At 45.3% G+C, this 23756-nt stretch overlaps 1 protein-coding gene across 3 annotated transcripts in view; it reads left to right on the top strand.

Moving 5' to 3' along the window:
• Positions 1 to 337: 337 nt before the first annotated feature.
• The window catches only part of ADGRF5 (adhesion G protein-coupled receptor F5), a 47604-nt gene continuing 24185 nt past the window's right edge, over positions 338 to 23756 (top strand). Inside the window, exons 1-5 of one of the 3 annotated variants that reach the window (XM_055714482.1) lie at positions 338 to 764; positions 17846 to 17999; positions 19329 to 19458; positions 21687 to 21747; positions 22646 to 22816. In XM_055714482.1, the coding sequence (XP_055570457.1) occupies positions 19354 to 19458; positions 21687 to 21747; positions 22646 to 22816 (337 nt within the window). In that variant the 5' untranslated portion in view covers positions 338 to 764; positions 17846 to 17999; positions 19329 to 19353. Of the gene's footprint in view, positions 765 to 3767; positions 3883 to 17845; positions 18000 to 19328; positions 19459 to 21686; positions 21748 to 22645; positions 22817 to 23756 lie in introns of those variants that run through there. The other 2 variants (XM_055714480.1, XM_055714481.1) reach the window with 2 other exon arrangements.

The raw sequence follows: 23756 nt of genomic DNA, 5'->3' as shown, positions 1-23756 counted from the left end.
GAAAGTCTGAGAAGCACTCGCACAACTTACACCCCAGGTCACTGTGTATAGTGCCAATGGAGGCTCTTACAACAGTGTACCCTAACAAAAAAAAAAAAAAAAACAACACAAAAAAGAAGCAATTTCTTTTACTTCCACAGCCCTGATGGCCAAAAAAGTGTTTCCCTCATCTTGAAATGACACTCCCCAGCAGCTGTTAGCACCCCCGCCCATGTGTCCCTTGCATCCACTTTCCCCCCCACGGCAGGAAATCACTTAGAAAATATTTCCTAGGTTCCTTCCTGGCCAGAGGTCATCTCCGTGTTTTGGACCAGCAGGAATCACCGTGTTCTCTGACACAACAAACGGAGAAGGAAGATCTGCCCTGCCCATCCAGCACCGTGCTTTCAGGCTTGCGTTTTTTAGCTGCAACCCCACCCCGTTGCTGGTGGAGAAGGGATCGGTTCCCACTGATCGCAGGAAAGGGAGGTCACGGGCTTTGCTTGATTAAATCACCACAAGCCAAAAGGTGCTCTCTCTCTCGCTGACTGAGAACTGCTCGCAGGCTGTTTAATTTGTTCCAAAAAGAAAAGCAAAACAAAAAACAAACACCGAACCCAACAACCAACAGCCTGCACGGAAAAGCAGGTGTGTCTCCAGCTCCTGGGAAAACAAAGGGCAGAGACTAAAGCAGAAGTTGACACTTGGATGGGAATTTACCTTCCCAGCACAGGAGGACAAGTTTGGAAGAAACTCGGTCACGACCAGCACTCGTTGTCTTACAGGTATGGAAGACGTGTGCAAAATGTAGCATCGGTCTCCTTGTGTGGTTGGACAATTTGGGGAAGGTGAAGTTGACTTAAAGGAATTTGCAGGGCCAGATTCTGACATTGCAGTGCAAGTTTTGCATGACTGGCAAACCTGCCGCAGATTTCTACTGGGAGAACTGCAATCAGCCCATAGTTTTTTTTGTGGTGATTAGTTGACAGTTTTCTGTAGGACGCTTTTGGCTTTTCAGGGTATGAATTAAACCATTCAAGCTTCTGACAAAGTGCTGTCTGTTAACTTGGCTAGTGCGTTTTAATAGAGGCTATGAGCAATCGAGTGGAAGTGCGGGGTGAAGAGGGACGTGCAGAGAAATACTGTGCTAGTCTGGACTGCATTTATCACCTCCTGAGGCATGCTGCAGAGTTTCAGAAAAAAATCAGATCAACTGCAACAGCATTTGGATTTTTTTCACTTTGTTTTATGCTCACACTGGCTGGGATTTGCAATATAGATAACAGGGACTGTAATGTTGTCAGCTGCATGAAATGGTGGGTTTGTTTCTTTGAAGAGCAATCTGTTGCATCTCCTTTCAGTTTCATATTAGGTGATGCTTGCTGACAGGGGAGGGGGACTTGGGGCATCCATGGCCACAGGCTGAGACACTGCTGTGTACTTACTGTCTTTGAGTGTCACACTTATCTTTCCATTATTTTCTACCTGTGCTTTGAGCTGCTTAAATAAAAGACAGTTTTACGGTGCTGTGTTTGAGTGCTGGTGTGCTGTTGGCAGTGCTCAATGTCGGGGGGGATGCACAGGTGCTTTCTGATGCTTTCAACTCCATTGATGTCTATAACCCCAAAAGTCCTGCTCCATCCAAACATCTCTGGTGCACCAGTATCGACTGGTTGCTTAAATGATTGTGATTCAGAAAAAACACAGCTGCGTAGTGACCTTGTACAACCTTGCTGCTCACTCCCTGTCAGTGGGGAAGTGATGCGCACCTACCTCCATAAGGAGCTTCCAGCTTTGGGGAAGAAAGATGTCATTGTTTGAATGCTGTGACTCTCGCTTTCAGTGACAGTTTTATGGGAGGCAATGAGCTTGTAACAGGCAAGGGAATAGCAAGGGAAAGGGTGTTGGGAATTTGAAAGCCTGAGGTTCCATTTCTCCTTGCCCCATCACTTGCTGTTGCACAGTAAAAATGGCATTTCTCAACCCATAGACCTTCCTCTCACCCAGAAAATTCCTCATCTATTTCTGTCACTTCATCTTTCTTGTGATGTCTAGCAACATTGCAGAATGAAGTGGTGCATAAGGAAATTTAGGGGCGCATCTTAAGCATCTGTGTAGTGGTGACACCTGACTGAACTCAGTAACAGCTCAGCTCAGCAGGGATCCAGTGGGAGTATTTGACATTCATCATTATTTAACTTCCCTAGATTCCTCTGAGTTTGCCTCTGGTGATCCAGGCTTAAAAAACAAGCAAACAGAACATAAGTAGGCTCTGGGAAGATAACTTTATCCTAATCTCCTTGATTATTTTTATTTTTTTAACACCTCTCAGACAGGCTTAATAAAGCAGTTTTCCGAAGTCTGAATTGGAGACGTGGGAAATTCCTCAAACTAGGCAGAGCTTCCTCTCATTGTTAAAACACAAAAGACCAGTGGAGCCTTTACTAGAGTTCCTTTTTTAACCCATTCATTTTGATCAAGAAAGCCTCCCTGCTGCTGCCACCGTTCATGGCTGCAATTTGGTTTGCCAGAAGAAACAAGGGCTTACAGTGGGCAAGCATGGGTGTGAACTGTATCATCCATGAAGGCATCGTTTGTTTTGGGGCCAAATTTGCACCTGGTAAATGAAAGGTGCTTACACTTGAAACTGAAACGATTTGCTGCTGGAATTAATCTCAACCTTGAGTAAGAATCATGACTTTTTAAGACCAAATGGGATGAATCTACCGTTAAACCGAACTCCTTTCAGAAAACCATTTCCAGTTTTCCACGGAACAGTTTCTTAGGACCGTGATCTCAAAGGAGGCTCCAATTGCCATTCGTGAGCTGATCCACTGTAATCACGTGATGATGCAGAGTTTATTTCACAAATGATCTCACACATCGCTCAACCTGCCTATGGGCAGTTACCATCCATCAGCTAATCTGATCCAGCAGCAGCTTGTCCCCCTTATCTGTGCTCAGCAGCATCCTGCCCGAGGACTGAGCCAGTGCTAGGTGAAGGCAGACACTGGGGGGCTCTGATGGTGGCCCTACAGTGGGCTGGGGAGGTTGTATTAGGAATGCAGGGGAGATGGAAGGCACAAGGTGGATGTGCAGGAGCAGGGAACATGGGAAAGAGCTTGCAAAAGGTGATTTGCAATGGCTTGTTTCTCTCTGACAGAGGAATGATCCATTCCATGTATTTTGCAGGAAAGAGCAGCACCTGCAGAGCAGCTAAGTCACTGTAGCAGGTTGTCTGGTAATTACAGTACCATATTTGCATGTTATAATGCTGCACTGTGGACTGTTAAGGCATTTTTTACTGTATTTGCGGTCTGTTCTGAAGGCTTGTCTGCTTACGGTGACGGCCAGTAAGGGAGGTTTCACTCTGACAACCATTCCATGACCCGACACGGATGTTGTAACCTTAATCTACCATCTCTGTATCCAGCCCATTTCTTTTCTCCAAACTTCAGTTTATCCCTGTGGAAGCCTGTAATGAATTCAGCCCCAAAGCCCTCCTCTCTCCATCATAACTCCCATCTGAGCAAGCCAAACAAGATGGGTGTGCTGGGTCTGGCTGGGATGGAGTTAACTGTCTTCATAACAGCCCATAAGGTGCTGTGTTTTGGATTTGTGGTGAAATCAGGGTTGATTATAGCACATCAGTGTTTTGGCTATTGCTCAGCAGTGCTTGCCGCAGCATCAAGGCTTTCTCTTTTTCCCACCCTGCCTCTGTAGGGCGTGGGCTGGAGGGTGGGAGGGGTTACAGCTGGGAAAGCTGACTCAAATTCACAAGAAGGATATTTCAAACCATATAACATCAAGTTCAGCAAATAAAAACCAGGGGCAGGATTATCTTCCAAGGTGGCCATTGCTTAGAGACTTTCTGGGCATCCGTCTGCTTGTGGGAGGTGGTGAGTGATCGCCTTCACATTGCTTGTTTGTTGTTTCCTCTTTCACTTACTAATCTGTATTTATTTAAACTTACTAGTTTTCTCACTTTTTCCTCTTCTAATTCTCTACCCCATCCTGCTGTCAGGTGGGGAGTGAGTCGCTGTGCAGGTGCTCAGCTGCAGATCAGGGTCGACCCAACACAGCAAGGTATCTAGCCCACCTTTTAGACACCTCCTAATGGACCGCTTTTGAATAAACAGAAGTTTTTTTCCCAGCCTAGGAAAAACCTTTTCACTCCCTTGTGTCATCTCAATCAGCTGATTTACACAAAGTAGTATTTGCTTTAGGAAGAACTCAAAGGTCACCTAAAATTGACCGCTCCTGGCACTGAAAACCTTCCTTCTGGCTGGGAGGAGAGCTGTGTTTCATTTGCCTTCTAGGTATTTCTACAGCTGTCTCTTTACCAGGTTGTTAGTATGAGCACTGATGAGTTATTCCTGCCCAGGTTGTCTCTGAACACCCTGTGAAGTAGGGACAGCTAACGCCATCCTTGTGGGGCAGCAGGGAACCGAAGCACAGGGGTAACAAGGGTCTGCTTACATAGCTGGCTGATGTCAACCCAGGCTCTGCTGAAACCTGCCTCAACAGGAGAGAAAATGCCATGGCAGGCCGGGTTTGAGGATGCTCACGATTAGCAGAGCTGTGTATATTCCCCCTTTATTTCTTAATATGAAACATCCATTTCCAAATGCCTTCCCCAAAAACATAATAGAGCTGTGATCTAGTATGTAATTTACTGTCCTCGGAAATTCCTCAAAACAGCAGAGCTTCCCCCAATTGTTCGTGCACAGAGGAAAAGCTCTACTAGAGTTCCTGCTTGGGCTTGCTCCTGTGTCCACAGGCTTGGCCCTCGACAACCATCAGGCTGAGTGTGTAAAAACCATCTTCATTCCAAAGCTGTCCCTACGTGCCTTACGACAGGCTGCTCACAGCATGCCCCTTACTCCTGAAATTAGTTTACTCTTCCTTTATGAGGGAGACAACCTTTAAATTCCTGCATGGGGTCCCTAAAGCCTGGCTCCGCCGATCCTATGGCTGAGATCCCGGATGAGCAAGTGCATGCCTCAGGTCTCTCGGGCTGTGAAACAGGACTGATGGCACTTCCTTCCTTTGTCTGCTATCCAGCCTGTTTCAAGCCCATGGCTTAAAAAGTCCAATTGCTGCTCATAACCACTGGCCCTTGTCTCAGTAAGGACACGCAAGATGTTAGAATCATAGAGTCACAGAATTATTTGGGCTGGAAGGGACCTTAAAGACCATCTTCTTCCCACCCCCTGCCACGGGCAGGGACCCCTCCCCCCAGCCCAGGCTGCCCCCAGCCCCGTCCAGCCTGGCCTTGAGCCCTGCCAGGGATGGGGCACCCACAGCTGCTCTGGGCAGCCTGGGCCAGTGCCTTGCTACCCTCACACCAAAAGATTTCTTCCTTATATCTAATATAAATCTACCCTTCTTTAGTTTAAAACCATTTCCCCTTGTCCTATCACTACCTTCCCTTGTAAAAAGTCCCTCTGCAGCTTTCTTGTCGGCCCCTTCTAGGTACTGGCAGGCTGCAACAAAGTCTCCTCGGAGTCTTCTCTTCTCCAGGCTGAACCCCAACTCTCAGCCTGTCCTCATAGGGGAGGTGTTCTGTGCTATTAATACAAATCTCAAAATTTGCTTGCTCTTTTCCTAAGTGTCTTATTACTGGACAGCCCTGCAATGGTGGCTCCAGCACTGTTTCAGCATCATAGCAGTGATGTGATCACTCAGTGAATGCCCAATCTATCTGGCAGCTTGTCCCTAACGTAAGTGCAGATGCTTTTGAGGGTGTTGAAGCAGAGGAGATTCCTACTGAAATGAGTCTTAGATTGCCTGTTACAGTCAGTAGAGACAAACACAAATGCCTCTGAAGATTTGCCATGGGAGATGCCACGAAAGTTAGGCACCAACCTCATCCCATCGAGGGCAGAGGACCTGAAAAATATTCCTGATCTTAAAATGTGCATCTTACCTTATGCTGTGCTCAGATTAGGAGAAACACATGCAACAGCAACAGTGCAGCATGAGAGGCTGGAGTTGTTCCCCAGCCCTGAGGACATCTGTCAGGGCACAGCTCACCTCCATATGCTTGAACTCTCCTTTTCCCTCTAAAACAAGGCAGCTTAGGCTGTGATGCTCACTGGGAACAGCCCCTGGCCCAAACTGTTCTTTGAATCATTTCTGTGAATCTTGGTGCTGGCCGAGACAGCGAGCCGGCTAACTGTTGACTAGGTCTCTAAGAAAAACAGCGTAGAAATAGACTTCAGCCCTACATCTCATGGCAGGTGCTTGTTTAAGCTCTCTGAAGGCACCCTGGGGCCTGAGAAATGTCACTTGTCGATTCATCTCCATGATAGATCTCATGAGCCAGCCTCCCTCAGGAACAAGTTGTGTTTGCATTGGTGCAGTTTTTATGCCATGTGAGCCCAACATGCACCACAGGTGCTCATAAGCCAGGATCATCCCTGGCCTAAATCTGGAGTGTGGTGTTATTTTGAACAAGGCCAAGCATCTCTCTGAAGTTTAATATTCCTTGAAGACTTCTAAACATTAGTAAAACAAACTAGTCCCTTCTGTGTTGATGATACTTTGTCTTGATATTATATCTAATGTCAATGATGAAGATGAAAGAGCTCTGATGATTTTGAAAACATTATAGACAAGTGTAGTCTTCAAAGAGGTTAAATACTAGGACTATTTAGCATTTCTGAATTATCCCGTGCTCTGGAAAACAGACCGGTACAAAAGTAGTAAGGCTGAAAGTGAGATCAGTGGAACAAAACAGAAACAAATATTTTTGTTCTCAGGCTTGACCATTGCAGAAGGGAATGATGAGATATGGACAACAGAGACCTGCCTTCACCAATCTAGGGGATTCCCCTCCATTTATATGATTCTTTGTGCAAAAAATGGATGCTATTTTATACTTCTACGTTTTGGTTGCTAGGTGTGACAGGCCAGGCCCTCAGGCAGGAAACTCCTGCTGTCCAGAGCGGGATTATACAAACTCCAAATGGCTGACACCTACACAACTTGCCGTAGCTTCCTATACAGCCAGCTGTGCCTGCAGCAATAACAGGAAAAAAATCAAGAGGTTAATAAAACGAAACGAGCAGGAAGCATGCAGTCATCAGACTTTCTAGTACTTCAGTCTATAGAAGTAACCCGTGGCTGGCCTGACTTAGGGACCTAATCCAAAAGTCATTGAAGCCCATGGAAATTCCACTTCAACGGATGTTATTAGACCTCACTCTTCACTATAATGATACGGGAGTACATGGAGAGTTCCACCTTCCTTGTACTCACACAGTGCTGAGCTGCAAATCTCTTGTTTGTTACTGCTAGCTGTGAGACAGGCCTGCCACCAATAACTGCAGATGTTCCAGAAAGGATGAGGAGAAGAAAGGAAAGTTCATGGCTGCATCCCTTCTCCCATCCCAGCCAAGTGAGGTGAGCAAATGTATGCTGGTGTGTGCTTTTCCACAGCCTTTCAAAACACATAGTACTCAGCTACCTACAAAGAGCTGGAATAGCAGAATGGAACCCATTGTTTAGCAGTTTGGGGGTTTTTTGATTATTTTTTATTTTTCCTTTGTTCCTTCTACAAAATTCCAACACAAAGGTCAAGCAGGAGCCCTTAGCTGGAGTTGAGAAAAACCACCTGAGCATGCCAGGAAGAAGGCAAGAATTGGGCAGGGCTTGCTTTTTCCAGTAAGGTGCTAATTTAAACGTCTTTTTCACTTTGGTTTCAGCTACCATGATTTTCAGCCTGGCATATTAATGTGCCGTGTGGCATGGGGACCATTCAGCCTTTCACTTGTGAGTGCCATGACATCTGTTTGCACACAATTAACTCACAAAAGATAAAAATTGCCTCGACGCTGCCCCTGAAAACAAACCCCTCGCTCAGGTCATACAGACTCTTTAGCATACCACTCAGCTCAGCCCCCTGCACCATGCTAGGCACAAAGCTGGAATAACACAGTTCCTCCAGCATCACAGAGAAAGTATCTCACAGCCTGTTTATTGCCATTTGAATCCTTATCACTAAGCGGTTCAGCTTGGAGTCCTTGATTAATTTGTGTTTATTTTATTTTTGTTCTCGTTCAGATGTGTTATCTAAGGTCAGTGCAACTTCCCCTGTCCCCCCATTCCCTTTTAGCCAACTCTCCCATGAAATATTGTTGTGCCTGGGTGTGTGTTTCTTGAGGTCATTGTGTGTTTTATGTCTGAAACAAACATTGTCTGATCATCCAACTTATTACGCACTACTCAAAGGTCATGGTTTATGCACAGAAAGGAAAGCTCTTCTGTTGTGACTGAGGAAGAACAAACTGGACAGTCACTGAAAACAAGAGGTTTTAGCCCCAGAGATTGAAAAAAAAAAAAAAAAGCTCAGTGGCTGTTTGAAAAGGGTGGGCCAGGGCTCAGCTGCTATAAGCTACTGGTTCCTCCCTCCACCTGTCCTTCACCTCCACAGACCTCATGGCACCATAGACCTTTCATCCACAATACCTAAAGGGAGGCAGACCTATTTAAGCCACAGGAAAATGCTGACATGGGGACAGCCAAGCTTAATTATGCTCAAAAAAAGATACAGGCCAGTTGGAAGGACGCAGAGCAGAACAAGTCCCAAAGAGGTGGGAGGACTGCTCTGCTAGATGACATAGGACTCTTCAGCCTAGACAGCTGATGGGGAATGTAAAAGTGGTGTGTGCTGCTACAAGGTCACGGAGCAAGTGTGCCATCCCGTTTGACCAGGAAGGAGCAGACCTTACCCTGATGCGTGGCAGATCCAAAACAAGCAAAGGAGATGTAGACCTCCTTGCTCCTGGATGTTATGGATGTTGGATGCTCTCCCAGGTTCCCTTAGAGTTTACTTCATGTTGCGGAAGCTGAACAGGCCGTGAAGGGCTGTTAAACACCAGGGTCTTGCCTTTGCCTCCAGGAGTCCCTGTACGTCTGACTGCCACAAGTGGAAAGGACATTCTGCAGGGGTGCTGCTACAAGCTTACCTCGCTTTTGTAAAACTCTTCCCTAGGGCCTCTGCCGTGGCCCACACTGAGTAAGAAGCCCCTGGGCTGGAGGATCCTGGGATCCAACCAAGCGCGGATCTGCTTATGGCATTAAGCAACCAGCACTCATTGGAGAGGCTGGGGGAACGGTGTCTCAAACAGAGGAGCAAACCTCTCAGAACTACGTGGTCTTCCAATGAGGCTTGAGAAAGCCCTAAAGCAGAATGCAGGAGGCCAAGCACACAGCGGGCTCAGAGCCTCAGTGACCCAGGACGTGTGTTACAGCCCTAGGAGAGGGCCAGGAGCTGAGGGTATGGGCTGACATTCACCTCACAAGGAACTGTGGTGGCCGAAGACAAGTTGTAGCTGCAGAGTAGGTCGTTGTCCTCTTCTCGCTGATGCCACAGGGGTGCTCACCTCTGCTTCTGCACAAGGGGGACCACGTTCCCAGGCACAGAATACAGAAAATTTTCAGCCAACAGGGATCAAATACCTGTGTCTGGGATGGCTGCATGAGGTTGGATAAGTCTGTGTATTTCAAGACAGAAGTGCTTGTTTCAGCTTGCAATTCTGCATTCATAACCCCTTACCAAAGAAGGTCTCCAAGGTGGGTGCTTCTTTAGTTCCCCTCATCAGTTATTTATAGGCATGGGCAAGATCCCTCTGTGCCTTTCCTTTTCCAGGCTAAGCAATTCCAGGTCTCTCAGCCTCTCCTGGTATGACAGATGCTCCAGCTCCTTAATCATCTTCATGGCCCTTTGCTGGACTCACTCCAGTATGCCTATGTCTCTCTTGTACTGGGGAGCCTGGGACCTGGACACTATTTCAGATGCATCCAGAACCAGGAGATCTTATCATTAAATCTGGTACCAAATGAGGAATGCTGTTCCAATGACCAGAAATAAGACATGGCTGGGCAGGCTAACAGAGGCTACCAAATGTCTCTGCCTGTAAGAGACAAGAGAATGGAAATCTGGGAGTCAGGACAGAAGGATTAGGTGGAATAAGCCAGGTCTTGCTGAGTGACATGAGGTTACCTGACCTAGGGAACCCAAGTAATGAATGACAGGGCTGTGAGAGTGTCTATAGAAGCAGTCTGGCCACCAGACATGAGCTACCAAGGGATTACACAGTATGCCAACAATGTACTACTTCTGGCTCTGGTAGAACCAGGTGTCTCAGCACCACGAGGCACTGGTAAGGCCATAGAAGCCGTGAGCTACATGGGCATCATCTCCCCGCCAAAGATGGAGGTACCTGCTCTTAAGAAAGGTTACTCTGCAGGCTTTTCCTATCCTAACATAGAGAAACGGCTGTAAGCAGAGGTGAGCTTTGCATGCCAGAATACCCTCACCAATCAAGTGGATTGCTGTTCTGCACTGACAAGCAGTAAGTCCAACTGTGAACTCTTCTAGGAGGGCTAGGGCAACATTCCAGGGCTGGCTGGTACTGTCCAGACTAAGTTGAAATGCTCATGGAAAGTTCTGTTGGCTGCTCTCAGAGCATTAGGAATGCTTGAAGGATATGATAATTTGGCCATTCGGCTGGGTAGTATTTTCTGTGCTCAATTATCTGGCTGAATTTCCTATTCCAGCTACTGTGCCTTGCAAACATGAGTCTTGCAGAATTATTTTCTTCTTGCAGGAAGTCCTGCTTGGTCATGGTATGATTTGAGCCTGATCTTCAGATAGCTGGGACTAAATTATTTTAGTTTTCCATGTAGGCTATTTGAGTATGTAAAAAGTTCATCACCAATCCACAGGAAGGCTTACAGAGGAATAGAGGAATTTAGTCATAGGTCAAGAAGGAAAAGCATATACTTCATAAACGAGGATGGAAAATGTGACTTGATGTAGAAAAGGGTGTGAAGCAGAGCCCTTCTCTGGAAATACCATTTTGGGGAAACCCTTGTAAAGGCTGTAGATACAGTTCACCTCCTCTGTGCTTAAACCAGTGGGAGTGCTGTGCTGGAGAAGTCCAGAAAGGAATTCCTGAACTTGTCTAAGACAGATATAGCAGGTCTGAGTGCACAGATCAGTGGTCTTGCATGTTTCTTCTAAATCTCTTTGAACGCCTTCATTGCATAGAAATTGAAGCAGTGTAGAGAAACAGGTAATCAGAAGAGAGAGGTCAAAGAACAACCTACCTGGGGCTCCATTGCCACAAACTAACTTGGAGGCAGAATGAAGGGCTCTTTTCCATGTCAGCAAATTTATTGCCTGTTCTTAAAAACCTCCACTGAAGGGAACTTTGCAGTTGCCCTGGGTAGCCTGATTCAGTGCTTCTAACCTTTACAATTACTCATTTTCCATAATCACCAACGTATTTATCTTTACTTTAGATTGTGTCATTTCACATCATCCTTCACCCAGCTATTGCTGGTGTTCTTTACCAAGTGGCAGACTGTTATTTGTCCTTAAATGAATCTTGTCCTAGCTAAACCAAATGACCTTCAGCCTGTTCACAAGGTTGTACTCTGCTCATGTTGTAGCATTCACATGGCTCTCCTTTGGATGCTCTCCAATACAGCAACACCTGGACGCAGCACTCCAGCCAAGGCATCAACAGCATCAAGTAGAGCACTTTTGTTACCTTCCAGGTCTTAAACTAAATTTAGTTAATAAGCTTCAGAATGAGACTAGCTTTATTTTCAGCGTCATCATGATGAGTGGGTTTAGGTAGCAATTTGCTAGGGCTGCCTCCAGATTCTTTTCTGCAAGATTGAAGTGAGCGAGACTATATGAAGTCATGTGAGAGAGAGAGAGTAATTGAAGCCCCAGGCATCACCAGATTCACCCCAAAACCTTTTATCTTGAAATAATCTGCCTATAAGTTCCATTATGCTTGCGATTCACCTTGTACTTCCATTTCTAGGACATGTCTCTGAGAGGCTGACCATGCAAAACTCAGACTCAGAAATACTAAGAATAGCAAATGCTTTAAGAACCTGAAGTGTTCCAGCTTCTGAGAGGTTTTGCCGTCTTTTTCTGAGTTTGTGATACAAGTAACAATGGGATTTGATTGCACAAAATTGCTGAGGTTAGATTCTAGAGACAAGACTGAAGTGGTAACAGCCAGGATTGGAATGAAGATGGATGGGTTAAGAGGGCTGTATGTTGTTAACTTCATTTCTAACTTGTTTCTACATTTAGGTTTGCTTTGAATGGTCTCTCTCAGGTTGCACCTATGTAGCAACATTACCCTGGTCTATTTTGTTCATACCAGGTGAAATGTGTTCACTTGCTTTTATAATGGCATGTTTCCAGTAGCTCTGCCTTGTTTTGGATAAGAGCTCTTTGTTCAGAGCAGATATTCTCTAACACACCTTTTGCTTGCTTTCCTGGGTCTGTGATGGCTCTCTTAAGTTCAGTCTCAGATGTTTAAACTCAAAATGTTCTGGGGCTGAAACTTTAAAATCCAGGAAGTTCACAGTTTCTGGTAAGATGACAGTACATGATGAATGCGTACAGGAAAAAACAGCAGGATGATCAGGACATCCCCCTGTACTCACATACCAAGCTGATTACATACCCAATGCTCTGACATTGTGCAATTTTCATATTCTCCTGGAAAGTAAACCAAGATTTCTCATACCTTTTGGCTGTAGTTTGGTGATATAGTATCTTCAGCAGAAACCCTCTTTTAAGGAATCCTTTCCCCTTGCTGACATTCTTTCCCTTTCCTACATCCCAAAGTGCTGTTGGTTAAAATTGTTGAAATCCACAGAAAAAAAAAAAAAAGAGGGGGTTTTAAATCAGATTTGTGTTTCAGTCCAGGGCTGGCAATGTGGAAGGTGTGGATCCACCACAACTAACTCAGTCTAAGCCAAGCCTAGCCTCCTCTTCACCTCACCCTCCGTGCTGGCACTGCTGCTTATCTAAACTTGCCAGGGGACAGCCGAAGGAGCAACACTGCATGGAAACACAAAGCTTTTTCTGTAGGGATAGACCATGGACTCATGCTGAACTGCTTGCCAGGGCAGAAAGGAAGACCTCCTTCTCCTTACCCTCCTCTTCCTTTCTGCCAACCTCTGTTTCTTCCCCCTTCCCTGCTTGGGGCCATATATCTGCTCCTCTTCTTGCTCTGGACCTGGCATTCACTGAGCCCTTCTCTGAGCTAATTAAACTCACTCAGATGAAAGCAAGTTAGATGTCTTGGGTTTTGTTTAGTTTTCTGCAGGGACAGTGAGTTAAATTGGCTGAGAGGGGTCTGAAAGACACCAGCACAAGGCCAGCCCATAAAACCTGTCTTCAGAGAGAGAGGTGGCTGCATTTAGTGCTATAGATGTAACCTGGATTTTCTGCTTGTTCAGATTCCTGAACCAGCTTGGGTGGGCAATAAACAAGACAGGTGCCATTGCAATAGTGGGGACGGGCTGTAAGGGCAACAAGATCATCAATCATGCCAATTTAATCACCTTAAAACTGCTGCAGAATGGCAGGCTGAGGGCTGACTCACCATGCTGTGGGGAGTGGTGACCAGCTTTGCCGAAAAGAGAACAGGGATAGGCTGTGCTGCTGCCAAAGACAATGCACCCGCAAGATGGCTGATTGAAGAGAAGTTTACAGTCACAGAGCATCCCTAGCAAATTCTGGCAGCTGCAAAGCCTGCAGGGCAAACTTTGCTAACCACGTATTTTGCTCTTTGTGACTCAGACCCAGCAAGAGGCAAAATGTGGTGACATGCCTTAGGGCTGTTAGGAATGGAGCAACCAACACTCTCACCACAGACAGTTGGTAGAGGATTGATGACCTAGTCCAAGCTCACTGTGATAGTGATACAAAAATGACCTTTGCTACTCTAGAGAGGTAACAGCAAGGGCAACCTAAACTATCCCCATGCTGCCATGACAGCCATCCCTCCTGTTCCCCTGAAACAGCCAATTTCAGCTGGCAACGTGACCCTGTTGTAACTTCTGGACCAGCCCCAATGTCACAATTCCTTAATTTGGGAATTAGTGTAAAAGTGGGAAACTTCTTATCAGGCACTTTATTGACATTTTTGCGTCTGTGTTACTTCCGTGGTGTGACAGTGAGTGGCATTTACAGCCTGACTCAGTTGTCTACCTTGGAGACTTGTGCTGTTTTGGGATGTCCTGGTGTGTCCCATGTGGTCTTCAGTTTCTGCAGAGTGGCTGTGGAGATCCTGGGGCACATCTGCCTACTCCATGAATCTATTGCCTCCCTATGGACTTCTTACGAGAAGTCAGGATCTCGACAGGGACCGTTTCCAGTCAGGGGAAGAACAGCAGCTTTTACCATAGAGCTGCCTCCTGAATTAATCACAGTTCCAAAAACAATCCCCCACCACATGAGTTTAATGCCAGACTTTTCCACAGGTATTGCACGAGCTCAGTGAGTCACTGCCTCATGCACAATGCTGTGGAAACAAATTCCATTGATAAACCAGCTGTAATCAAACCCTGTAGAGAGAGGGTCACCACTGTTATTTTGACAGATGTCCCCTGTTTGTGCTGCGGGTTCCCTGCTCCAGCTTTCGTTCAAGGTAGAAACACATAGAGCACATCAGTTTCCCCTCGTTTCTGGGAATTTCATGCTCTTCTCTACCTTTCCCAGTAGCCATCAGAGCCGTAGGTCTGCCTCTCTGTGCAGCTTCTCCCAGGGTATCTACGCATGTTCCCTAGTGCCTCCCAGGTCCAGCCCACAGCAAGCATCCTGCCAGCTCAGGTGGGAAAAATTTAGGGTTTTCCTCCCTTGTTATTTAAATCAAAGCCCACAGATGTTCTGCCATAGCTACAAAACATGACTTTACTGCTTTCAGTACTCAGCACCTTCTTTTGTGAGAACAAAGCAGGTGAGTAACAGCAGCAGAACAAGTTACTCCACTTGATAATCTGCAGGTAAGACACTGAAGGATTTAGATCAGTGTGTGTGTGTGTGTGTCTGTGTGTGTGTGTGAGAAGTAATGTGTTTTACCTGATGAATGGTATCAGGAAATATCTACTCTTAAAACGTCTTCTGGGTTTTCTGCAGCGGTATCTCTGGTCAGCCTCACACTTGAAAGCTGAGCACAGGCTCTGGAGGTGACATGTTCTCCTGGCACTAATAACATGTTCAACTAATTATACAAGCTCCTGTGTCTTAGTTTCCCTTTGAGAGAGCAGCGTGGTCTGTACTAGAAAACATAAGATGTTTAAGATGGATCTAATTAGAAGGTCACAGAATCACAGAATGGTTTGGGCTGGAAGGGACCTTAAAGAACATCTAGTTCCAACCCCCCTGCCACAGGCAGGGACACCTTCCACCAGCCCAGGCTGCCCCCAGCCCCGTCCTGCCTGGCATTGAGCCATGCCAGGGATGGGGCACCCACAGCTGCTCTGGGCAGCCTGGGCCAGTGCCTTGCTACCCTCACACCAAAAGATTTCTTCCTTATATCTAATATAAATCTACCCTTCTTTAGTTTAAAACCATTTCCCCTTGTCCTATCACTACCTTCCCTTGTAAAAAGTCCCTCTGCAGCTTTCTTGTCAGCTCCCTCTAGGTACTGGCAGGCTGCAACAAGGTCTCCCTGGAACCCTCTCTTCTCCAGGCTGAACAACCCCAGCTCTCTCAGCCTGTCCCCACAGCAGAGGGGCTCCAGCCCTCTGACCATCTTCGTGGCCTCCTCTGAACTTGCTCCAACAAGTCCCTGTCCTTCTGCTGTTGGGGGCCCCAGATCTGGACGCAGTACTGCAACTGGGGGGAGCGTGGGGGAGAATCACTTCCCTCTACCTGCTGGCCATGCATCTTTTGATGCAGCCCAGGGCAGGGTTGGCTGTCAGCGCACATTGCTAGGTCATGTTGAATTTCTCACCCACCAACACGCCCAAGTCCTTCCCCTCAGGGCTGCTCTTAATCCATTCTCCACCCAGCCTGTATTTGTGCTTGGGATTGCCCCGACCCATGTGCAGGACCTTGTCCTTGGCCTTGTTGGTCCTCATGAGGTTCCCATGGGCCCACCTCTTGAGTCTGTCAAGGTCCCTCTGGATAGCAATCCCTTTTGAATCATGTGAGAAGGTAAACGATATTATGCCTCTGGGTATCTTGTTTATTTTCTAGAACATATGTGATGGTAGCTATTGTGCTGGGTGGATTTGCAAGAAAGGGTGTAATTATTTTGCAACATTCATGAACAAGAGAAACTTAGAGAAAAATTGAAAAGAAGGTCATGTAGGTTACCGATGTCCTGGGTTTAAGTGAGACCTTGCTATTTACCTCTAGGAATCTTCTGCAATTTAGTTACCTTTAAACAACAATTTTCAGCCTGAACGCTGTGGAGAAAAAGATTTGGTACCAAACCTGGTTCTTTAGCTCTCTGAGGCTTTACAAGTCAAAGATACTTATTGCCTCCCAGGAGACAGTTTGTATGAAAAATGGTGAATGTGTTCACATAGCCACACATCTTCTGTTTTCCCAACTGGAAGTAGATAGATATTTGATAAATTGCTTGCTGAAAAATTTACAGCAATTCTTTTCTCAATGAGAAATTAAATGAACGATGGGAACAGCCACATTATGTGAGAAGAACATTGACGTTTTTCCCCATTTGCAGGTTGATATTTGTTTGCTAGTTTTCTGGCTTTCTAGATACTGGTTTGGGATTTGTGGACTTCTAATTAGCTGTCAAAGCCTGAGTAGCAGCATGGTTCTCATTTACATGAGTGGTCCTCTAGATGGTTTCTTATGTATACAATTAGTAGGGTATTTGGTCTCAGCTACACGGTTGCACAAAGGGTGCATTTGAAAATAGAGGCTGACCCACAACATTTGAATATGAATGCAAGTTTGTGAACAGTGCAAAAGATGCATGCAAAACTGTAGCAGATGCTGTTTAACTTGATCATAAATTTTGTTTAATGACCTTTTTTCCTTTCTATTATCTGTTTCATCAACCCATTACCAACGCAACACAATTTCTTTGTACAGATTAGGCTATGGTACCATATGCTGTGAGCATATGCTGCATACACAGTGCTATCAGAAACACTTGTTTTGTTAGTGTTTGTATTATTGTCGTGTCACTCTTTCAAGGACTTGTGTCACAGCTTGCAACTTGTCCATGTTTTTCTCTTGACCCATTTGGATCTGTCTTGGTCATGGTATCAGCCAGATCCATGGAATTCTTGAGGCTGTCACAAATGGATGATGTCTTCAAAATAGCAAGATAGTCTATTTTGTAGAATGCTGGATATACTGATGGACATGCCCAGGAAACCCAAGAAATTTTTCCCTGTCTTCGCCCTGCTCCCCCCACCCCCAATTCTGCTAGCCATTCTTCCATTGGATTAAAAAGGCCTGTAACGGTCTTTTTTTTAAATGGATTTTGGGGTGGGGTGGCAAGATATTCTGAATCAGTGAGATGTCTTGCTTTCTGGTTATGCCCATATAGAAGCGTAAGAGTAGCCATACTGGGTCAGCTCAAATGCCTAGATAGCACTGTCTTCTGGTTTGGTTTGGTTTTTTCTCTCTGTTGCCACCCTAGAATATCTTAAAATTAATTTACCTTTTTTAATTTCACCTCAGAATTCAGCTGATTTTTCTTCAGACCCCATTTCTGGGTGGTGACAGTCGGTTCAGAGTCCATCACAGAATACATAATATCAGGATCATTTCTTTCTACCTTTCACTTAGCAGTGCCGAATTTCATGACCCAGTCGCTCAATATCTTATGATCCCTATGCAGATCTTCACAGGCAGACTTTGCTTTTGTTGATCTCAATCATTTAAAGTTTTCCACAGTGTCGTATCACTAATCACTGCCTTTTCCACGTCACTTGAGAACAGAGGGTAAGACACAGGCTTACATGCATGCTCCTGCAGAGCTCTGGTGATGACATCTCTCTGTTGGAAAAGCAAATAATTTCTTCCTACTTCTGTCTCTTGTCTTTTAAGCAGATCAGTATCCAGGTGAAGTCTCACCACAGATAAACCTCTCGAAGAACCACCTTTGAGGAGAAACCCTGACAAATCCCAGCTGGACACCCGTGTTGGTCACATCAAGTGTATTACTTGGCTGTTAGCTCATTGCTGTCATTTGTACATTAACGAGGTGAGACCCCAGATCATGTTCATATCATAATTTTCTGTCATGAGCTCTTCTGGGCAGAAAAGTCACAGTGAAGTGCAGTGCCTACTTGGGAGCACCAGCTCTGATATGCAATGTCATTGTCAATGTTCATCATCATCTCAGGAGGTGCAGCTTTTTCTGCTTTCACCTAGAGATTCACACTCTCAAATCCTGTTTGTATGAACAGCCTTTTCAATCCAAAAAGATCGTAATTTTGCAAAAGCTTATTAGTTTATTCAAGGTGATGTTGCTCACTCAGGTACTGTTCAGTACTATTCTTAAGAGTTTTCTCTCAGTGCTTTCCTTCCTTAAAATGATTTTCACAATCTGCTTGGGTTCTGCTTTTTCATGTAGCTGTCTACTAGCTTTTCATTCTGGAGCTTGGGAAGTGCTTTGTTAGGAATACTCAGAAAGTGCATATTCCTAGAAAAACGCATATGTTTTATGTATTCTTCAACTCCCTTTCTCTATTCTTTCTGGTTGCATAAATATGTCAGCATCTGTTACAAGGGTCCATACGTGTTTTGCCTCTCTCTTTGTTTCATTGTCAGATCTACTGCATGAGTAGGTTAGTTTTGATATTAATGAGCTGGAGAAGGTTGGTTTTTTTCTGGGTTTTGATTTCAGGCACCACATTGTATTCTGGTGTGTCAGTATTCTTGCATTCTAGGTTATTTACTTGTTAACTTCAGTGCAATTAATGGAGATGTATAATAAAAACTCAAAATTACAGTTTTTTTCCGGGAGATATCACTCCTGATTATTTCTTTTGTTAGCCAAGGGGTAGCAAACATACAGAAATCTCTAGCTGAGCCCACTACGTTACTACAGCTCTCTCCAGAGTGGGACATGGCCAGCAGCAGAGCTCTCCCTGCTGCAACGGGACAGGCATGCACGTACAGCAACGTTTCTAACTATTCCCTCACATTCTGGCTCTGCATTTGCCAAGTATCACTATGAGGAATATTTGAAGATCCAAAGTCAACTTTTTTCATGGCAGATGAATTTCTAGCACCTCATTTGTCCCTGTTAGGAATCTGCTTAGGACTCTGCTTTTTCCAAGCAATTTCTTTCTCCCTCCATTTTGAGCAGGTACAGACAACGTGGAAAAAAAAGGAGAGATAAGGGAAACAGTGTGGTGATAGTGGCAGAGGAATAAATACAGACCTTGTTCTGTGCTCTGACTTGGATGGAGTAAACAGGCAGAGTGTGCTGAAAAAGTGAATGTACTGCTTTTGCAGAGTGTGCTGGTATTTCCTACTGTGAGTCATCTGAAAATTCCCTGGTCATTTTTCTTCGTTTTCTTTTCAGGCTGTACAGAAAGTCACTGGGCAAAATGCTGTCCCTGCTTACTGCAGGTCTGCACTGCCTGTTTCTACTGGGCACAGCATGGTGTCAAGCATCGCAGGACTCAAACTTTGAGCCATTCATCCAATATGTGGTGAGTATCCTCTCCCAGCCCCACCAGTCTTCGCTGGGTCTGTGCCTGTAGCTGCGATAGCTCTCCTCTGCACCCACAAAACCTGAGAGGGAGTCAGTAAAGATCAGGGGGGGAAACTGAACCCAGAGTCTCCCCACCAGTGTGTAAAAGAGATGGAGAAATCCAGGAGCTGGGCTCTTCCTGCTTCCCAGTCTTAAAGCCTCTCCAGAAGCAGTGGAGAAAAACTCATGGTTTCTCACTTGTGTTAATCTGCAAGGGGTTTAAATTGCTGCCGCCAGAGCTAAGCCCAGGTAACAGTGATGTGGCCATGGCTCCTGGATGGGATTCACCCATCCGCTAAGAGAAAGAAACCAAATAAATCTTGCCTAGATTGGCATGTCAACCAAACTAGCTCAGGCACAGAGGTGCCTACAGGTAGGTTACAGGAGTATCAGCACTGTCTTGACAGCAGGACAAGTACACGTGACCAAAATGCCACTTTGGAGTCACTGGTGTTTTCAAGTTGTGCTTGGACCCAGGCTTCACTTCAGTTTCCCACTTTTTCAATAACCCCCACATACCTTTTTTGCTCCATCAATAGTGCGAGTTACGGAAAGCCATTTTCTGCTTTGTCCTGTGTGTGGGTTTGTTTAACAGTTTCTGCACACATAGTCCCTAACTAGAAAGGCAAAAGGGGAACAGAGAAAGAAAGGGGCTGACCAAATGGAAGTTAATATAGACTGGTAAAGAAAACCAGTCTACAAATCTACCAACTCTTGGTCCATCACAATTATTACTAAACCAGAAAACACTTCTTTTGTCTTCCACGTTATGAACCCTATCAAGCCAAACGGATTCTAACATTGATGTTCAGCCCCCAGCACCACAGGGACGGTAGCTCTGATGGACAGAGTAGAACACAATGTGCTTTTTTTGAGCAGGTTGACAAAAGGAAAGGGAACATGATGAGGAAGGTGGAACTCCTTAAGCTGTTTCTGTCACCATCTCCTGTCTTGGCAAACCAAGATACAGCTGGTTCCAGCAGCTTCATCTTCCCTTTGGCAGATGTCTAGTAGTGACCAAGTATCTTGTTTACTCTGGTTTTTTCAAACTGCCTCCATCTCAGCACTTGGATGTTTTCGTGAAAAGAGTAACACCTTATTTTTTAGCACATGGTACACCCTGCCAATGAGTCATTATTTAATGGTGTGAAATATGTGAACTATTTAACAACGTAACAATACACTGCAGTTGTTTGGGAGAATAATTGGGAAAAAAACCCACCTCCAAGTCCAAACTGGGAAGAAGACATGGGTCACTGTGGGCTTTTTGTAACTCTCACAGCTAACACCAGAGGTGAAAGGTAGTACCTCTAGCAGTGCTAAGCTGCCAGTGCACCTTGGGATCTTCGTTGCCAGCACAGCTGCGATACAAAGCCCAGCTCTAATCACACACCAGATGGTTCCTTTATATAAAGGGATGACTTAAGAGTTGCCAAGCTATTCACCCTTTCTGTAAATAAAGATTCCAGTAGGAATCAAGAAACTGGCAAAGCTGCAAATTTCCGGCTTGCGTCTTGGCTTGCTTGCTAACTGTGGTGCCAGTGTATTTTTAGGGCATGATTAAAAAAAATAGGATGGTCTGCATCTCACTTGGCTGCACCCTGCATGAACCCAGTCATACTGAAATTGTGCTACCACTGCCCTGATCAACCGTATGCTACTGATGGCCCACAAAATAGCTGACCTGGAGCCAAGACATTTCAATCCCCTTTCTACTCCTGCTCAGGCTGGCTTTGCCGCTGCAGAGCTGGAAGCTCAGAGAAAAGAGGAAAGCAAAAGCTAATATGAGTCCCTTTTCTGGATTCAGAGGCTGAGTGGCCAGGTTTCCCAAGCTGTTTGGAAGGCTGCCCCAGGACTAAGTGCATTGCATCAGCCCCACAGCAGGTTTGCAGCTCAGACGCAGGATTCCTGCTAAGCTGAGGCAATTGCAAGGAGGCACCTGTAAACTGAATACATCCCCTAGCTGGTGTTTAATATTTTTGTGCTTGGAATATATAAATATTCTGTTTAAAGAGAAAGATGGGGGGTGGGGTGGGGGGGTGGTGGTGTCAGGGGTCGGGTGCCGAATTTGGTGTAGGGAAGAATATTATCATGGCAGCTTTTTCTTCACTAATTCTTTCATGCCAACAACTGCAGCTAAAGCTTCACTTCGCTTCTTCACAGAGCTTCGCTCTCTTTTTTCCACAGATTGACAGTGCACTAGGAGAGGAAAGCTTCCACTCAGAGATGCAAAGGCAGAAGCGAAACAGTACGTACACAAATGCATGGTAACAGAGCAGGTTTTTGGTGAGCCAAGGGTGAAATTGCTACTGGGGACAGCATCTCTTGAGGTACTGAGCTGATATCATCAGTGGGGAGGTAGCTGTTGTGCTTCAACCCCAGCCTGGAGCTAAGCACCACGCAGCCATTCGCTCACTCTCCCCCAGTGGGATGGGGGCCAGAATCAGAAAGGTAAAAGTGAGAAAACTCATGGGTTGAGATAAAGACAGTTTAATCAGGAAAGGAAAATAAGGAATTCATTCACTACTTCCAGAGGCAGGCAGGCGTTCATCCATTTCTAGGAGAGCAGGGCTCCATCACGTGTAACAGTTACTGGGGAAGATAAATGCCATCACTCTGAATGTCCTCTCCTTCCTTCTTCCCCCAGTGTTGGGGGAAGGAGGGGTGACATGGGCCCACTTCTCGAGCTTGTCCAGGTCCCTCTGGATGGCATCCATATGATGACAGACATAAGCACAGTTTCTATGCAAGTAGAAATACATGGTGTAGAAAAAAGCCCCGAGTCTCTTAGCAGAACAGGGGTCACAAGATAATCCTGTATGGCTTCAGACTGTGGGTGATAACCCATCCATTTGCTGAGTTAAAGGAGAGAAGGGATGAGACAGCTTTTCTCCGTATACATCGTGCCATTTATGTCAGCTTTCCATTGCTCTGCGACCAAAGAAATCTGCCTTTTGTCAGAGAAACAGCAGATAAAACACATGCAGACTATCTGTTGAGTAGGAAGCAATAAGATTTCTTAAGCAGAACGCCTCACTAAGCTACCATTGAATAGCAACAAGGAGCCCAAATGCCAAACTGGAAGCCATCAGCTTGTGATTTACCCTCACACACAACTTTGCAGTCTTATGCTATTTCTCTTTCAGTGCTTATTTTTGACCTTCCCCCTGTGGAGTACACTGTTGACATTGAAGTAAGCCTTATGGATTCCTCTTTTCTGGAGCAGGTCAAAGAGTATTTAAAAAAACTTCATCTTCTAGTTCCAACAAATATTTCAAATGTCGAAATGACAGTTTCAAACATCAACGTTACAACAGGTAGGTTGGTTATTTATTTTTATATTCTGGGTGCAATGCTTTTTTGCCAGTATTTGATCTCTCTCAGTTTTACCATCCAACATGCTTAGAAGTCAGCAAAACTGAACCATGCCTGCTGCCTACTGAAAGACCCAACAAGACTGAAGCTCTAGCAGCCAGCAGCACATTTTGTTACCTGCATCCCACCACTGAATGCTTTTCTTTTCCTAAGGAAGAGACAAAGCCAGAGGAAGCCTGAACCAAAGGGTTCTGCTCCAGTTTGACTAACAAGCAGTCTGAGTTACTTTCAAGTTTCAGGAAGCTGTGACGGGAGTTTTCAGACTGTTTACTTCCCTCACCTCTCATTCAGAATGTAAATTGCTGTATGAGGCCGAACTCTGACCCTGACAGAAACAGGCTGCGTGAGATGCGGTCTTTTCCCCATATAACTCACTAAACTATCCTTACAGGGCAAAACACCAGACAGGTTTTTATTACCTGACTTGTGGTTGTGCAACACCACATGCAAGTAACTACTACAGCAAAAGATATACAAACACACCAAGCATTTATAACAGTAAAGGAGGAGATTGGGTACCTTCTTATTGCTGGTCCATAAAGCAGGGAAAGTAAGCATTCATCAGTTCTCAAAAAAACATGCAAATGCATCTTTTAAAGGCCTTCAGGGTCACGTGCAATGTGTGAAAACCACTTTGTTAATATCTTACTTTGCCAGTGGCACATTAAGAGCAGAAAAAATTACAGAGAAGTGTTTTTTTGTTTGTTGTTTTTGGTTTTGTTTGTTGGTTGTTTTTGTTTTTTTTTAATTAGAAAGCATGTATGTCTCTAAACCACTTTGATAATGTTACCTTGCCTCATGCAGTGTCTGTCAGGCTACAGTCAGAATGGCACAGCCCTTTATTAGCCACTGGGACACTGAATCACCATTACATGCTCTTAC

This window comes from Falco cherrug, chromosome 6, assembly GCF_023634085.1.
Source record: "Falco cherrug isolate bFalChe1 chromosome 6, bFalChe1.pri, whole genome shotgun sequence".
NCBI classification, from domain to species: domain Eukaryota; kingdom Metazoa; phylum Chordata; class Aves; order Falconiformes; family Falconidae; genus Falco; species Falco cherrug.
The sequence above is the reverse complement of the archived record's forward strand: the minus strand, read 5'-3'. Positions and strand labels throughout refer to the sequence as shown.